The following is a 17,039-nucleotide window of genomic DNA, read 5'->3' on the forward strand; positions in this document are numbered from 1 at the left end:
TTAGCAGTGGCCTCTGCTATGATACTCTTCTTGCACGCTGCCAGAATGGCCATCTTAGAGAATATGTCGACAACCACGAAAACCTAGTCATTGCCATGCTTAGTAGAAGGAAGGCCTAACATGTAATCCATGGAGATGGATTCCAAAGGTCAACTAGGAGTAGGAAAAGGAGTATATAGGCCTTGCTTCTTGATGATCAGTTTGGAAATGGCACAGGTAGTGCAGGATCTGATGTACTTCCCAATATCATGGCGAAAGTTCAGCCAATAAAAATACTTTTGCGACACTACCACTGTTTTCTCTACCCCGAAATGTCCAGCAACCCGACTATAGTGCACCTCCCAAATCATCTTGATACACTTGCTTGAAGGAACACAAAGGTGTCCCAAGTGGCATAAAAGTGCATCCTGGAGGTGAAAATTTGGAACTTGCTTGCCTTTCAGGAGCGTCTGGTATGTGTTGTCGAATTATGGATCGCTCTTGTAAAGATGCGGCCACACCGAAGTCTTGTGCCCACAAGACTCGAGCACAGTGGTCAGTGCCGTGACCAGCGGTCAGCTGAAGCAGTTTGCAACATTGTTTGTGTTGCCCTTCTTGTACTTAATGTTCAAATGGAACTGTTGCAGGTATGTGGACCATTTATGATGGTGATCATTCTGTAACTTCTCTTGTGTCTGTATGAATTGCAAGGGTTGATGGTTTATGTGGATGACGGTTTTCTTCCCCATAATGTAATGCTTCCATTGTCGCCAGGTCTGCACAATGGAGTACATCTCTTTGCCATAGGTGGGATACTTTTGGATTGTGTCTGAAAGTGTCTCACTGTGATATGCCACTGAATGCCCCTGCTGAGTAAGAATTGTACCAATAGCATAGTTGGAGACATCTGTCTCAATATCAAATGATTATTGTAGGTCTGATAATGTGAGCACTAGTGCAGAGCAAAGATGATGCTTCAACTTAGCAAATGCCTTCTGTTGGGATTCGAACCAAAAGAACTTTGCTTTCGCTCCTCCCTTAATGACTTGACTCAAAGGTCAAGTGATATGAGAGAACCCCAACACAAACCTGCAGTAGAAATTAGCAAGACCCATAAAGTTGTGGAGCTCTGTTAGAGTGGTTGGGGTTGGCCAATCTCGAATGACTTGTATCTTGGTTGGGTCCACATGCACACCCTACTCATTAATGATGTACCCTAGATATTAAACTTGGGTCACACCAAAAGTGCACTTCTCGAAATTGGAACACAACTTGTGTTTCCGCAGGGTTTGGAGGACCTATTGAATATGGTGGAGGTGCTCTCCCGAACTTTGGTTGAAGATCAGGATGTCGTCCAAATACACCACCATGAATGCATTGGTGAAGGGTCACAATATGTCGTCCATCACCCTCATGAAGGTTGCGGGGGCATTCGTCAACTCGAAAGGCATGACTAGCCATTCGAAAAGGCCCTCCTTGGATTAGAAAGCAGTCTTCCACACATCGGAGGGTTTGATTGGTACCTGGTGATAACCAGACTTCAAGCCAATCTTGCTGAAATATTTGCCCCCCTTGATCTGGTCCAGAAGGTCATCAATCTGTGGGATTGGATACCTATTTTGGACAGTGATCTTGTTCAGCGCCTGATAGTCAATACAAAGTCTCTAAGTCTTGTTCTTCTTGTGTACCAACACGATCGGGCTCCGACAGGGTGATGAAATTGTCCTGATGTGCCCTTTCTGCAACAACTCCTGAATTTTCCTCTTGATTTCATCATTCTCCAGAACAGAGTGTCGATAGATCGGTCCATTGGGTAGCGGCGCGCCCGGGGTCAGATCGATGGAGTGCTTGACCTGACAGTGTAGAGGTACTGTTGTGGGTGAGGTGAAAATGTCCCTGTACTCATCCACGACCTTGCCCATTTGTTGTCGTCATGCGAAGGAGCCCTGTCTAGAAGCTGTGGCCACAATCTTCTTCTTGCCTTCTGGGCGAATCATAAGGAGAACAAATTTGTCGGTCTTGGAAATGATCTTACTGCATTGTTTCACAATGATCAAAGAGATAGTGGTAGGCGGTGCTACCTCTATTATCCTGTACAACTTATTGCCCAAAGTAATAATAACAGTGCAAGGCCTAGACTCATACATAGCATGTCGCATCCACAGGTATGGTTGGCCTAATAATACATCACAAACTTCAAGAGGATCAACATCACACAGTGCCTCATCTGTGAAAGGCTTGATGTTGTAGGAAAGGCGACATTGTTGGCTGATGCGAAGATCTTGTCCTTGGTGAAGCCACATGATGGTGTATGATTGTGAATGTGTTGTGGTCGATAGGCCCAACCGCTTCACAACCTCTGCTGAAATGGAGTTCTTTTGGCTCTCGATGTCAACAATGAACTGCAACGAAGAACCCTTCACCCGCATCTGTGAGTGGAAGAGGTGCTCCCCCTCCTCTGGATCTTCGAGCTCATGCTTCTGAATCTTGGTGGTGGCAACGGTGGCATTGGGCTTCGCATCAATAATCTACTTCCCTTTGTCATTCCCCTTGTCGGGTTCTGACTCATAATCGAAACATGCATCTGATTCGGAGGCCTTCAATTTCGCCACCATTGACGTTTTGATTTGGCACTCACTTATGTTGTGAGTGGGGCTCTTATGGAACTCACACCATTTTTCCATGTCCTTCTTTGTCTTTGTGGTGTTGTTCTTTGCTTGAGGCTTCAACAAGTTGTCCTAGATTAACCCTCCTTGGCTTTGTCCTTTGTTCTACGGTTTGGGGGCGTCTTTCCCTTGCTTTGGGTTCGCAAATCCAAAGTCTCACTTCTTCTGGTTAAATTTATGTTCGATCTTAACATTGTAACAATAGGCAATGTCGAGCGAGGAGATGTCCAAGAACTCCATCTCGTCCTGGATGTACTTATGTAAACAATCGCAGTGCTTGAGTACCAAATGTCACTCAGAATCTTTGATACACAACTTTGTGGAAACAATATGAAAAATATTTGTGAACTCTGGCACATCTTGGCCACTTCACTGCCGCAGCATGGTCCACTTTATGTATTTATCCTCATAGCTCCCGACAGGGTAATACTATTCTTTGATGGCATCATGAAAATAATTTCAAGTGGGTGCTGCTGAGAATAGTGAGGGTCCACTCTCGTCTATCTTCTCACAGTAAGTTTCCCACTAGTCCTTGACGTGGGGGGCCGACTTTGAGGAGTGCAAAAGTAATTTTTTACTAGTTGGAAAAATCATGAATCGAAAAATATCCTTCTAGCAGATTTAACCATTTATCTACGGCATCCGCATCTATTTGACCTTCAAATATGGAGATGTCAAAATTAACTTGTACCTTAAAGGGAGTGGTGCTTGCAGAGTGGCTGCTAGAAGAATATGCGTTGCCTATGGGTAGCCACCAAAGGATCTGGGCAAAGTTGTCCATCATCGCATTCCTTTGTCGCTTGAGGGCTTCTTCAAGCAATATTTTGAAAGGATCTCTTGCTCCCTCGTCTTTATTTTCTTAAGCCATGGGAGGCCGTTGGAGTTTGTGAGGCTGGTCTTGCAAAAGTTCAACCAGTTCGAGCCCTAATTCCTTATACCCTGACCTCGTTGGGGACATGCAAAGAAAAATAGAGAAAGAGAAGACCACTCTAAAACCATTGATTCGAACTTAAACGGGAACACAACAGAATACAAATATAATCATAAATGCAGAGATTTAGCAGAAATAACACTTCATTTCATTAATATCAAAGAACTGAAATATGCTTACATATAAAATGGAAATAAACTAGCTCGGGTGATGGCAGCTTATCTCTGAGAAGAGATGTGGTGGCTACATGCCTCTGAATTGTGTTGCAATGAGGCTTAAGGGCCTTTTATTATTGAACAACAAGGGAAAACCCTAAAAAACCAAAACCCTAACCCCAGGAAATGGAACACCAAGAGTTTGTGGGCCTTGTTGGGGTTAGTTGGGCAGCCAACTTCCCAGGGTCATAACTTGGTCATATTATCTCTATTTGGCGCATATGATACCTCGTTGGAAAGATCTCTCCAAGTACTACAGGATTTGCCACAGGCCCCTGCCAATGACTATGGGCCTACTGCGGACCTCAAGAAAATGTCGTTTAGGGGGTCAAAACTGCTCCAGAAGTTCAGTACCCGAAAAACTGCTAAAAATAGTAAATGTTGCTATAAACAAGGAAACTGAGGAAATCGACTGGAGGTCTAGGTTGAATAAGCGGATGGCCACCAATATTTACCTGGATCACCCCGTGCAGGAAGACTGATACTCATCAAATCTGTCCTAGAATCCATGCAGGTTTTCTGGATGTCATTATCCTGGATCCCTAAAGGCATATTGAATATTATACAGAGATCCTGTTGTAGTTATCTATGGTGCGGATCGAAGGGAGGTCAAACTTTTGCATGGGTCAAGTGGGATAGAATTGCCCTACCCAATAAGTGGGGTGGTTGGGGCATTAAAAACCTATATTATTTCTCACAAGCGCTAGAAACAAACGTGGGTCGGAGATTAAACACAAATCAAAGTCTTTGGACATAGGTAGTGACCAGAAAAGACATATACCCACTATCTACAGAAGAATGGATCCGGTTCCAGAATAAGCATAGACCAAACACATCAACAATCTGGAAAGAAATCCTAAAATCCTTCCATATCATAGCATCAAGTCTTGCATGGCGAATAGGTGCAGGAAACAGGATTCGTATTAGGATCGACCCATGGTCATGATGTGCCAATTATCATTTACTTCCCCCATAACTAGTTTCCTTCTTGTCTTCTCATTGAATCAAATTCTTGAGCCAGATTGCAAACCCGGACCTTACATCTATATGGGGTCAGAGTTGGCTTCCTTCCAGAGCATTGCACATTCCAGAATAGTGGCATCAGGCTTGGGAAAACTACACAGGTGCGCTAACAGCATCTCACATAAGATTACTTGATCGGGATGACGAATTGTTGTGGATACACTCTAGAGTCGAAGCAAGGCACATACTCACCCAAAACTTGATACTTATACATCATCAATTCAAAGGAACCAGATATCCAGCCTTGGTGGTGGAAACACCTCTCAAAGTTGAAGAGCCTAGCTAAGGCTAGGTCATTATTATGGTGTATTCTAGAAAACAAAATACCCACAAGAGAAAAATTGAAAAAATGATCTTTACATGGCCTTTCTTGGTGTGCATTATGTAAAGAGGCCAAGGAATTTGTAGAACACCTATTCTTAATCTCTCATGTCACCAACCAAATATGGAACATGATTTACCAAGAATTATCAATTCATAATAGGTGTTAGGGTGAGAATATCGGTCAGGCATGGTAGAAATGGTGGAGCAATGTTGCACCCAAAAAATTATGGAACATCCCTCTGCTGATATGTTGGGGAATATGGATTGGGAGAAATAGGAAGATTTTCCAAGAAAATATCACAACGTTCCACCAAGACTCTGGTGCGAGGAAACGCATAGGGGGGACGTGTGGGAGTACCCTCAAATTTTAAGGAAATTTCGGGGGTGCGGGGATGCAGGGGTACGTCGGGGTATATATATATATATATATATATATATATATATATATATATATATATATAAAATTCAAGTTCATATTCAATAATGAAAGCATAAATAAACTAATAGTAATAGTAAATACATTGATCCACGCATAAAATTTATATTGATATATTCATAAATGAATTAAATAATGACATACATTGATCTCTCCGCATCATTCATTTTGATACATACATCATTCATATTACATACTCATCATTCATCCATACCATGAGATTCAATAATGAAATATTCAAATACATTGATCAATGTCATTCATCATTCTATAATCTACTGATTTAAAAATAAATTCATCATTTTAGAATCTAAATTAAAATTTAAAATCAAAACAAACTAGTATATTACTAATATACTGTATACTAGATACTGAAGTTTGAACACTAAAATAGTAAATTACTGAATTCAAAATTGATATAACCCAAAGTCTCAAACTCAAAAATAGTTAAGAGTGAGGAGTTAATAATTGGTATGAGGTCATCAATATCTAGTGTCACACAAAGTTAAAACTGAAAAGTAAAAATGGACAATGAGGACTGAAAATAAAATCAACATCAAGGAGTCAATCTCAATGATTGGTCCTCTACATTAATTGTTATTAGACAAATTCAAGGGGGGGCGCACCCCCCCCAAAAGGGGATGCCCAGAAGCACCCCTTTTGGGGAGTCGCGTCCCCCAAAGGGGACGCCCAAAAGCACCCCTTTTGAGGGGGGACGCCTAGAAGCACCCCTTTTGGGGGGGGCACCTAGAAGCACCCCTTTTTTTTTTTGGGGGGGGTTACCTAGAAGCACCCCTTTTGGGGAGTCGCATCCCCCACACTGGGGAAACGCACCCCCTTGTGTCTCCCCAAAAGAGGTGCATGGGGAAAAGCACCCCGAGATGTTCCCCTGTCCCAAGTGTGTGGGGTGCGAGGGGTGTGTGCACCCGACCCTAGGAACGCATCCCCGTGGAACACTGCAATATCTTCATCCCGGAAACTGTTGTTGCACAGAGTATAGAAATATATAATCTTCTTCCTGAAGAAGAACAATCCCACTTCCCTCGAAACATCGTTGTGGAGATTATAGACCACACAAAACTATGGGCATACTTTGATGGAGCCTCACAGCAAGGTAGGTGTGGTGGGGGCATTAAATGGAATTGATCACTTTGAATTAAAAGCAGGTAGGTGTGTTTTCCATCTAAATGGAATTGATCACTTTGAATTAAAAGCAGGCTTGGGACAGGGCGCAAACAACTTTGTAGAATTACTTAGTTTAAAGTTACTCCTCCTATTCTCCATTGAAAAGAACTGCCGATAATTACAAGTTTTTGGTGACTCCAAGGTGGTTGTTGATTGGTTTAATCAGATTTCTACATGCCACACGCACACTCAGAAGCATTTTGGATGAAGTTTTGATGCTAAAATCACATTTTGACTACATTTCTACTCAACATATTTACAGGGAGAGGAACACTCTTTCCGACACTCTATCCAAAGAGGGTACACATCAAGCTTTATCAATACTACCACCGCCCCTTCACAAAGACATTACATGATACAACAACACATCAGTGACATAGTTTTGACTATTTTGTTTATATGACTTAAAACTATACTGCATATGGGATTTACAGGCACTTTACAGCACAATCGGACTCATCAGGAACTTGATACAATTCACTCTATTTTTGCTTATTGTATATGTATTAGGACACAATAGCACATCATTGACATAGTTTTGACTATTTTATTTGTATGACTTAACACTAAATTGCATATGAGATTTACAAGCACTTTATAGCACACATGGACTCATCAAGAACTTGATACAGTTCACTATATTTTTGCTTATTGTGTATGTATATGTATTACGGTACTGATCAACCGACTATCTGATGATTGTTGTTATAACAATAGTCAAATCTTGGCATGATACACAGAACATACTAAATTTCACTATTTATTAATGAAAATTACAATTTTTTGTAGGGAAAAAAGAAATGAGTTATGATTTTTGGGGCATGTGATATTGATAAGCTATGATATTGTAATAGGTTAAGAATCTTTATGGTAAAGTGAAACTAAATTTCCATAGTTAAGAATCTTATTATATGATATATATATATATATATATATATATATGTTTAAATTATGTATTAATAACCAGCATAGATCCATTTTAAATACGGATCTAACATGAGCCAAGAGGGATCCAATTTCTTTAAGTGAAATTTTTTTTTATGAGGGGACATCATTTAAATATTTTGTATAGTTATTTAAAAAAAATGATTTTTAAAATTTTTTCTTTTGGCCAACATGAAGAAAAATTCAAATTTAATTAGGACAAACAAAAATACACATCATAAAATTTCAACTTTGCTTAAAACAAACAAAATTACACATCATATTGGTTGATAAAATAAGTCTCTCCACTCAATAATAATAAAAATATAATTATAATTATAATTTAGTTAACTTTTATTTTAATTAATTTTTATTGTTATTTATCATAAATTAATTTTATCAATATTTATTAATTATTTAATTTAAATCACTTCAATAAAATCAACATTTCCACCCTTATTTATATCTTTAAAAGATTTTTAAATAAACCCTATAAAATTATAAACTTCATATTATTAATATAATATTTTTTCCTTTATAAATATTAATATAAAATATTAAAAATTAAATTCCGTGCTCCGGAAGGGAACAATCCAATACCATATATTCTCAACATAAAATCACGATTTTCTCTTCCAATCTCTTAACCCCAAAAAAATACAAATATAAATATAAATACCGAACCAAAAACTCTACTGCGTCGTAAGACTAAGCCCTAAGGCATATCTATGTAGAAATTTATCAGAATGCAGAATTGATTTAAATAAATTCAGAAAGTTTGGTTAGAAATTGTAATTATTTTCGCATATGGAGTTAGATAAAATTAGAAAATCATTTAACTAAGTATTGAGGGTTGAATCAAGTTGAATTTAAATTAATTGAATATTGAGAGTTAAGTGTTGAGTCAAATCGAATTAAGTGAGCAATTTTTAATATTTTAATACGTGATTGCATGTGAAAATTTTTCAAAACAAGTAGTTAATTGGAAAAAAATAAATCCCTTCACAAAGTTATTGTAGGCATCATATTTTGTATTTTGTGTGATCAATTAAAAAGTAAATTTATAAATGCAACCACAATCTGCACAGAAAACTACTTGTTTATTATCTATTAGAGGAACTGTGAGCAGCCGCAGCTGCGGTCAACAACCATCGTAAGTGTGCGAGGGGTGAAAGCCGCCAAGCGCCTCTGCCACCATCTTGAATCCTGCCGTCTGTATAGACAGTCGCCGCCATGAAAAAGAAAACCCGAGGGCAAGTTTCAAAGGTTTATTTGAAGGCGCAACCGAAGTCAACGAGAAAACATGTAGGCGAGATTAAAGGTCGTAGTTGTAGTTGCAGCCGCTGTTGAGAATTTGGGAAGCCACTCTAATTGTGAAAGGCGTCGATAGTCAACGGGAATCAACATTTACACCATTATTGATATCCGTAAAAGATTTTTAAATAAACTCTTTAAAATTATAAACTTTATGATGATGATGGTTACCATTCACTGACACCAAATTGGTCTATCGAACCTATAATTTTCTTTCTTAGTTTCTAATTGTCTGGCTCTTTGTCTTTCTTGGCGAGATTGGTGCTCTAACTTTTTTTTTTCTCTACGGTCTTCGAACTTTCCTTATCTTGCATCTCCTTCATCTCTTCTGATTCTTGGGACATTGGTGTCTTAGCTTCGCGATCTATTGTGTTCGTCCTTTTGAAGATAGTCGGAGAACAAGTTTGGTCTAGGAGATCTGCTTTGTTGTTAAATGGAGATTTATTTTGTGCAGTGTTCGAACCCTCATAACTTGAGGGATTGTCGAGTTCACTCTTTTGTTGTTGGGCAGGGCTTTCCCCCTGCTTGTCTTGAGAGTTGTTTCTTTCTTGCCCGATTTCTTGTGATTCAGAGTTTTCTCGAGAGTATTCTTCTTTGATGACAGTGTAGTGTTCCTTTTGTGCTCCTTCCCACCATGTAGATCTGTGGTGATTTTTTCTAGCAGAATTTTTCTAGGAGGCTTTTGGGCAATTTTTGACTAAGTGGCCTATCTCAAAGCAAGATCGACATCTGAAGAGAACACTTTCATAATCGAGTTTCTGGTTCCACACATAGTCTTTACTTGTTAGGTGTATTTCAACTGGGAATCTGACGCTGAAGTCCATTTCCACACAGATGCGTGCATAGGTGGTTCTGACATATTCCTCTGTTTCTGGGCACCTGCAGTAAAATTTCCCAATTGCATTTCCAATGGCTTTTAGCGAAGAGAAATTCGAGAGATGCAAGGGTAGGTTTGGCAATCTCACCCAAACTGGTGCTGAGGTTATCACTGTTGTTGAGGGATCGAATAATGGGTTCCATGGCCTCGTGAATAGGCTTGATTTTTCCCAAAACCAAAGGCCGGAATCTAGAATACATTGTCTGCTTTCAGGGTTTTCAAAATTTATTATAAAGAAACCCTTAGCACAAGGGTAGATATTAATTACATCAGGAATTAGAAGCTTCCATACCTCCGAAATCCAACTGTGGAGCGCTGTCAGCCACTGCGAAAAACTATTGAATCGGTAGATTAGGGCACTTTCAGAGAACTTCAAAGCCTCATCGAGTGATGCCTGGACCACCTAGACAGTGGGAGCAGGGGCTTCACTGACGATATGGGCAAGAGTTGTCCCCCCAGAGGCGGACGGAACTGAGCTAGCATCTATTTTCGTGAAGCTAGGGGCCATATGGACAATGCTCTCCTATTGAGTATAGAAAATTGTCGAAAAGAAACTACAGAATCTACAACTTGGAGAGCCACAGATCTGGAAAGCCACTCTATATCTCAATAGAGCTGCAGATCTAGAGAAATAGTCGCAGATCTAACTTGGAAAGTAAGATCTAAGATTTATTTTTCACACCAAAAGTGAAAGTAAGACTCCTTAAAAGCAACCTTAACTTCAACTCATCTATTCTTTCAGCAAGGTCCACAAAAATAAATTGATAGTTTTAGTTAGGACCACAGGGGTAGGCATCCAAATAATCCATTGTGGTTGTTTCAAATTGAAACAAAGAAATTGTTTTTTTAGGGAGCTGAAAATCCTCCACAACCTGGTGACAAAAAGTCGGTGATGAGAAGAAACTCATGAAGGAGAAAGGCATAGGTTGTGGATTATAATGGGCCTCATTGAATTGCCTAGTTCTTAGTATGGATTTCGGGTCTAATGTTGACAACCAGAAGTTGATATTCTCTCATCCCCACTACACGAAGGTAGCTTTGTTGCCAAACATAGGGAATATTTCCCTATAGGTGGTAGGGGCGGGAGCACTTGCGCCTAGTGTGGATTTCAAATGATTTCTAGAAGCGTTTCCAATTTCTCAAATATATGGCCCCAATACCCCTTATGATAACCCTTCATCCATATCTTTGTTGATTTTTCAATTGGTGGCTTGAGACCCCACTGTTGTAAAAATATCACAAGTTTTCATTGCAGTTAGCAAGCGTAAGTCCTTGTTTAAGCCCCATTTGCTTGGTGACCTTCTGGAACAAGCCCTCTCTAACTTGCCTTATTGATCAGATTCTATATTGTTAGATGGCTCTCTTTTGAAGCCACTAGCCTCTATTTGAATCCTACCCTACAATCACCTACTACTGTGATTCATACCTTGCCTTAACTGGTCCCTGTATATATCTTGTTGTCTACGGTCATCATCTTGTTGCCTAGAGCCACGGTGAAATTCACCATGTCGACTATCCACATGCTGTCTCTTTTAGGGGCTATCCACTACTTTAGCCTCAACAGCCCTCCTATGTTTTGAAATCCGGTGGCAGAGATCCTCCATATTGTTCCGTTCAGGATCATCTTCACTAGACAAGGACCTCCTTTCTCGCACAATCGATCTCTCCAGAGCCCAGTCATCAAAAGCATTAGACTGCTTTCGGCCACCACACTCATATCCCATGTTTTTATATGGTTCATAAGCTCCATGGTCATACTGAAATTCAGCATCATAGTAGCCAGTTCGGACAAGCTCTCGTTTGTTGTGCATATTTCTTTCTCGACCATTGATTGCATCTCTTCCAGATTCCATATCATGTTTATAGTAATGAGCCTCCTCCCGATGGCTTAGCTGGAGGATGAGACGGGCGTAACCGAGCCCTGTTTCTTGAAGAATCATGTATCCTTTGTCTTGTAGGTTCAATCTTTGGCAAAAATTGTTCAACTTCATGTGGACTTCCCTTTATGTAGGTACGCTGAGATCTTGATTGAGAGACATGTCTATCTTGTGTTTGCAACTGGGTTTCCTTGACATTATTTGACTGCAGTGTTAAGGATTGCCCAAATGCCCTGCTTGGAAGTTATTGGACTGCAATGCAACAAGGTTACTTGACTGTGATGCCTTGAAGTTATTTGCCTTTGCTAGCACAGGGTTTCTTGACTGCACTTCCTAAAAGTTGTTTGACTTCAATGTCATGGGGTTGCTTGACTACACTGCATTAGGATCAAGTGATTGTACTGCCTTGGGAAAGCTTAAATCAGATGGATGTTTTCCATCTTTGTTGCTTTCAGTTTCATTGACTGTTTGTTTCCCACTTGCTTGAGGCTCTGTAACTGCTGGACTTGGTTTTGTTGTCTTTTGAGAAGTTAGATTAGCTCCTGAAAACGGACCATGCACAAAATGGCACTTATCACCCTTTACACAATATCCCTGCTGGAAAAATTAGCAGGGAACTTTTGGTTTGTTTGCTGTGCCAGATGCCAGTAACGATGCTGAGGACGATGGTGGCACTATTGCTGGTGTTGGTCCTCCTGACAAGCCATCTAGTGGCTGAAACAGAAACACATATACACAAGTTAGTGTCATAAATAGATTAAACAAAAATTATACAAAGAAAGTATGCATGCTTGATATGTAGAATCGACCAGAGCAGAATAGCTTGAAACTGGCTATGACTATTTTATGTGAAGGCTGCGATCCGTGTTTGTATTACACCACTGACCAGTTCAACTACAACCCTCTCCTCATGCAAAACATAACCATTACTGCTAAAAGAAAATGTTACAAATACAACACAGGTATATACAGTTGTTTTCTCTAAAATGCAAAATTGATCGCAACTTAAGCATTTGCTCTTTTGAAAACCATTTTCCAGGTTTACATGAACGTTGAATTATCAAAAATGTCCTCAAAGTCTCTCAACCTAACATTGTTCGATCAAACTGTCCTGAAAGTCTCAAGCTAACAGATTTTGCCGAGGTTTCTGTAAATATTTTTGTGCATATTTATATTATTAATGAAATTCCCTAGTACAGTAAAAAATGTGCTAGATGCGTCTTCCAAAATCCATCCCAATATATACTTTAGCCAAGTGTACACCAATTACAACACTGTCCATAGATCTACTCTACTTTCTGTGAAAAAGGGTTGTTTCAACCTTTGAATAAGAGAATATTGCATCAATTCTACATATAGTTGCAGCAACGCCGCCACTTTCTAGAGCTCCCAAAAAATAGAATTGAACAAAGGCTTATAATTCCCAGTTATTCAGTGGATGATTGTCCCATTTTTAATGGAAATGATGGCATTTACACAATAAAATAATGAATTAGGTTTTTTTAATGATAAAATAATGAATCTTTTTAGTGGGCACATTTCGGCATAGAATCTCACAAAGCTACATAAATTTTATTTGGAGATGTCATGTTCATTCCACTGGCCAGACAACCAACGTATTATAATAATATAATTTATTTAATAGAGGAATTGTAAGGATACTTCACGAACAACTTCAAATGCAACAATTTCTTTTACAGAACATGAAAAACCATAAATATCCCAATACTATATAGTATATACCCATTTTATATCCACCACAAATTAATAAACATATTAAAACAAAAAAAAATACCAAGGTATCTTCAGCTATGGAGACACCAAAATAATTAACCCATGGTGTTACTCGAATAGAAAAATACTTTCATGTAATTCAAATATTATTGAAATTTTGGAATGATCAGAAGCAACTGTAAAAATTTCCAAGACAAACTGTTCGCATTACAATGACAATATGAAAAATAAAAGACAATCATCTGCCAGTTATTTAATACTCAATGCCTTTAAATTCCGCATATTACAGGAGGAATCACCTATTGTTCACAGTTGCAGCTGCAAAGTGTTATCGTCTTCATATAATTAAGAATATTTACCAAAGTCGACATTATTCAAATGCTAGTAGCTGCAAATGCCAATGAGGTAATTGATTCAAAGGCATCATTGATCCCTCGGCTGAGAAGCATAGAGGTAATTGATTCAAAGGCATCATTGATCCCTCGGCTGAGAAGCATAATATGTTCTAAAATTAAGTTATGATATTTGCTTCTGCATAGGCTCATCTATAATATTAAACAAATAGGATCTGTATCATCATTAACAAGATTCAGTAGAGAATAGCTGCTAGAAAATCATGTCAAGCAACACATGAACACTGACATTCCAAGCAAAACTACAACAGAAAACCATCATTGTGCTTGCTAATACATGCACAGATTTACAAACAACTTTCAATAGATCTTCTAATACAAGTCACAAATCAAGAGAAGATGCCACCAAGCTTCCTAGCAAAGTCGTTGTCATCATCATCTTCTAGAAAGTCTTCATCTTCTTGCTCATCTTCATTCCTTTCCCACTCTTCATTGTCCTCATTCTCTGCATGTTCCAAATCATACTCTTCATGGTCAACATCTTCATCTTCATTGCTGTGAACAGCGTCATTCATTACTGCATCTTCCTGGTCATCCACTACAACAGGCTTTGCTCTATTTGAAAAGGCTGATGGTTTGTCTTCTACAAGAGTATCCACGTCATTGGATGCCTCAGTGTCATCCACCCCAGGAGTAAAAGTGGGCAGTTCAAATGTATCAGTGTCACCAACTGGAAGTTCTCCCTCTTCAACATCTTTTTCAGGTGGTGGCAAGCCATCATTTCCCTTGCTCAAATTGAAACTCTGAATGGCTTGACCCTGCCCTTCTGTAGGTATATTTCCTTCATTGTCACCATTTTCTTGAGTCACTTTCCGTTTTTTCTTCACAATATCACTTAATGGCTTTGGAGCTTGAAAGTCTTGTTCCCCACTTGAAACACCAATTACCTTGTTCAATCTCATCTTCCTTCCTTCCCAAAAGCCTATTCACATTTCAATATTCTTCCACACACTATGCCTTACGGCGTTTCCTTTGCAACATTAGATGCAAATGCTAGTTAAATTCCGTGTTACCAGAAGGGAACAATCCAATACTATATATCCTCACCATAAAATGACGATTTTATCTTCCAATCTTTTAACCCAAAACAAATATAAATATAAATATAAATACCAAACCAAAAACTCTACTGCCTCGTCAGATTAAGTCCTATGGCATATCTATGTAGAAATTTATCAGAATGGAGAATTGGTTTAAATAAATTCAGAAATGACTACTATGACGTGAAAAGGGCACGAAAATATAATAACCTGAGCTGTGCGGCTGGCTGCCGCCGCCGGAATGAGGTCGACATATTTCTTAATCTCTGCTTGCGATTCTCCCAAATCCTTTGCAAATCTATCTGCGCTCAATCTCCTCCACCAACCATTTGTACGCTGCGAATCGAAGACGAGCTTCCATGCCTTTTCTAACTCGTCTTTCACCGCCTGCACAATCATTATCATTGCCTCAAATTCTTGCCACGCTAGATCCTTGTATGGCCTCAGTATATTTTCCACTATTGTTAGATATTTGACAAATCCATTGCACCCGCTTGTTTCCCAGAATGATTTGGAGGCCAGATTGCGTATCCCAGTGATCAGACTGCGTAACTTTCCAGCCAGATCAAGCACGCTGGCTATAAGGCCTACTATCTCGATAACCCCTGTCATTGCCGCGACAAAGAGATGCTCCTTCCAATGCCTCTCCTTCAACTTTTTGATGAAGATAAACAAACTGACCACCAAAATATATCCTGTTAGCGCCTCAAATCGACACGAAAGAAAGCTTCCCCACAAAGGTCAAGTCTCATATCAGACCATATAGCTGAACGACCTCGCTGCAAAGCCCACGATCACGAAAACCCCTGGCATTGAAATCGTTCCAAACTTTTTTCTCCACTTTATAGATTATAACACTCCAATTGCCCTCCTGTACACTCAACTGGCTAATATCAAGAGGAAAGAAGCTTCGTCGAAGAGGAAAGAGCCTTCGTCGAAGGAATTACACGAGTATTGGCGTCATCAGAGTCACAGAACAGTGATGTCAGTATTTACCGACCATTGTCAAAATCCTATCGGGATTCGGTATAGGGCCCGCGTTTGCAGCATAGCTACCAAGTTCGGCCGTACTGGCCAGAAAAATTCGAAAATTCGACAGTACGATTCGATTCGATACGGTTTTTTTTGTTTTCAATAATTTTTTTATATAATAGATAGTAAATGGTGAATTAAAAATATTACAATTATCATGGAATTTGTTAAATAATTTTTCGTTTATATTAAAACATAAATTATAATTTAAAAATTTTATAATTATGATTGAATTTAAAAAAAAAAACATTCATATAAAATTTAATATTTAAAAATAGATATTTTTATATTATTTAAAATATTAAAAACAAAAATTTCTATATTAAAAAAATTAGAATTAAGATCCAATTTAGTAAGAATTTTTGTTAATAAAGAAATTAATATTTAAAAATAAAAAATATAAATTTCTATATTAAAAAATATATTAAATAATAAATTGCATATTAAAAAAATTATAGTGGTAAAAAACAATAAATTTTATATTAAAATATAATAAAAAATAGTAAGTTTATACTTGTTAAAAATAATAAATTCTTATCATAAAGAAAAATAAATAATAATTATTTCTTATCATAAAGAAAAATAAATTCTTATTTCTAAATATTTATAAAATATATAATTTCCATTTTTTTCTATTTGAATTTCATAATTTTCGTCTTTCCCACTAGTAACTAAATCTAAACAATGAATTAATGTTCCTGTGTGTTTCTCCTTCTCGTCTGTTTTGAATTCTGTAGAATGTTTGAAAGTGTGCTTTAACTCAAAAGCTAATTCTAAAATGAGAGATTTAGGTTGTTTTAATTATTAGTAAATAATGTTGTTATTTTTCATTTTTAAGGGTTATATTAAAATTTAGGATGTGAGGATGTGATTTTTTAAAAATATATTGTAAATATAGATTTTTTACTTTTAATTTAAAAATAATTTTATTTTTGAAGACTTATATTTTTGAATTTTTTTTTAGATTTAGTTTGTTTTAGTTATTAATAAATAATGTTGTTATTTTTCATTTTTAAGGGTTATATTAAAATTTAGAATTTGAGGATGTGATTTTTTTTTAATATATTGT

General features: G+C 38.0%; 1 protein-coding gene across 1 annotated transcript in view; it reads right to left on the bottom strand.

Annotated features, from left to right (window-relative positions):
* Nucleotides 1–15,886, bottom strand: part of LOC149156961 (uncharacterized) — a 165,291-nt gene extending 149,405 nt beyond the window's left edge. The window contains exon 1 of the mRNA XM_089444922.1: nucleotides 15,149–15,886. Coding sequence (XP_089301048.1) covers nucleotides 15,149–15,550 — 402 coding nt within the window. The 5' untranslated portion in view covers nucleotides 15,551–15,886. The remainder of the gene's footprint in view (nucleotides 1–15,148) is intronic.
* Between the last annotated feature and the right edge of the window lie 1,153 nt (nucleotides 15,887–17,039).

This window comes from Pinus tabuliformis, chromosome 9, assembly GCF_031772625.1.
Source record: "Pinus tabuliformis cultivar Carrire ecotype Pingquan chromosome 9, CPIR1, whole genome shotgun sequence".
Classification (NCBI taxonomy): Eukaryota; Viridiplantae; Streptophyta; class Pinopsida; order Pinales; family Pinaceae; genus Pinus; species Pinus tabuliformis.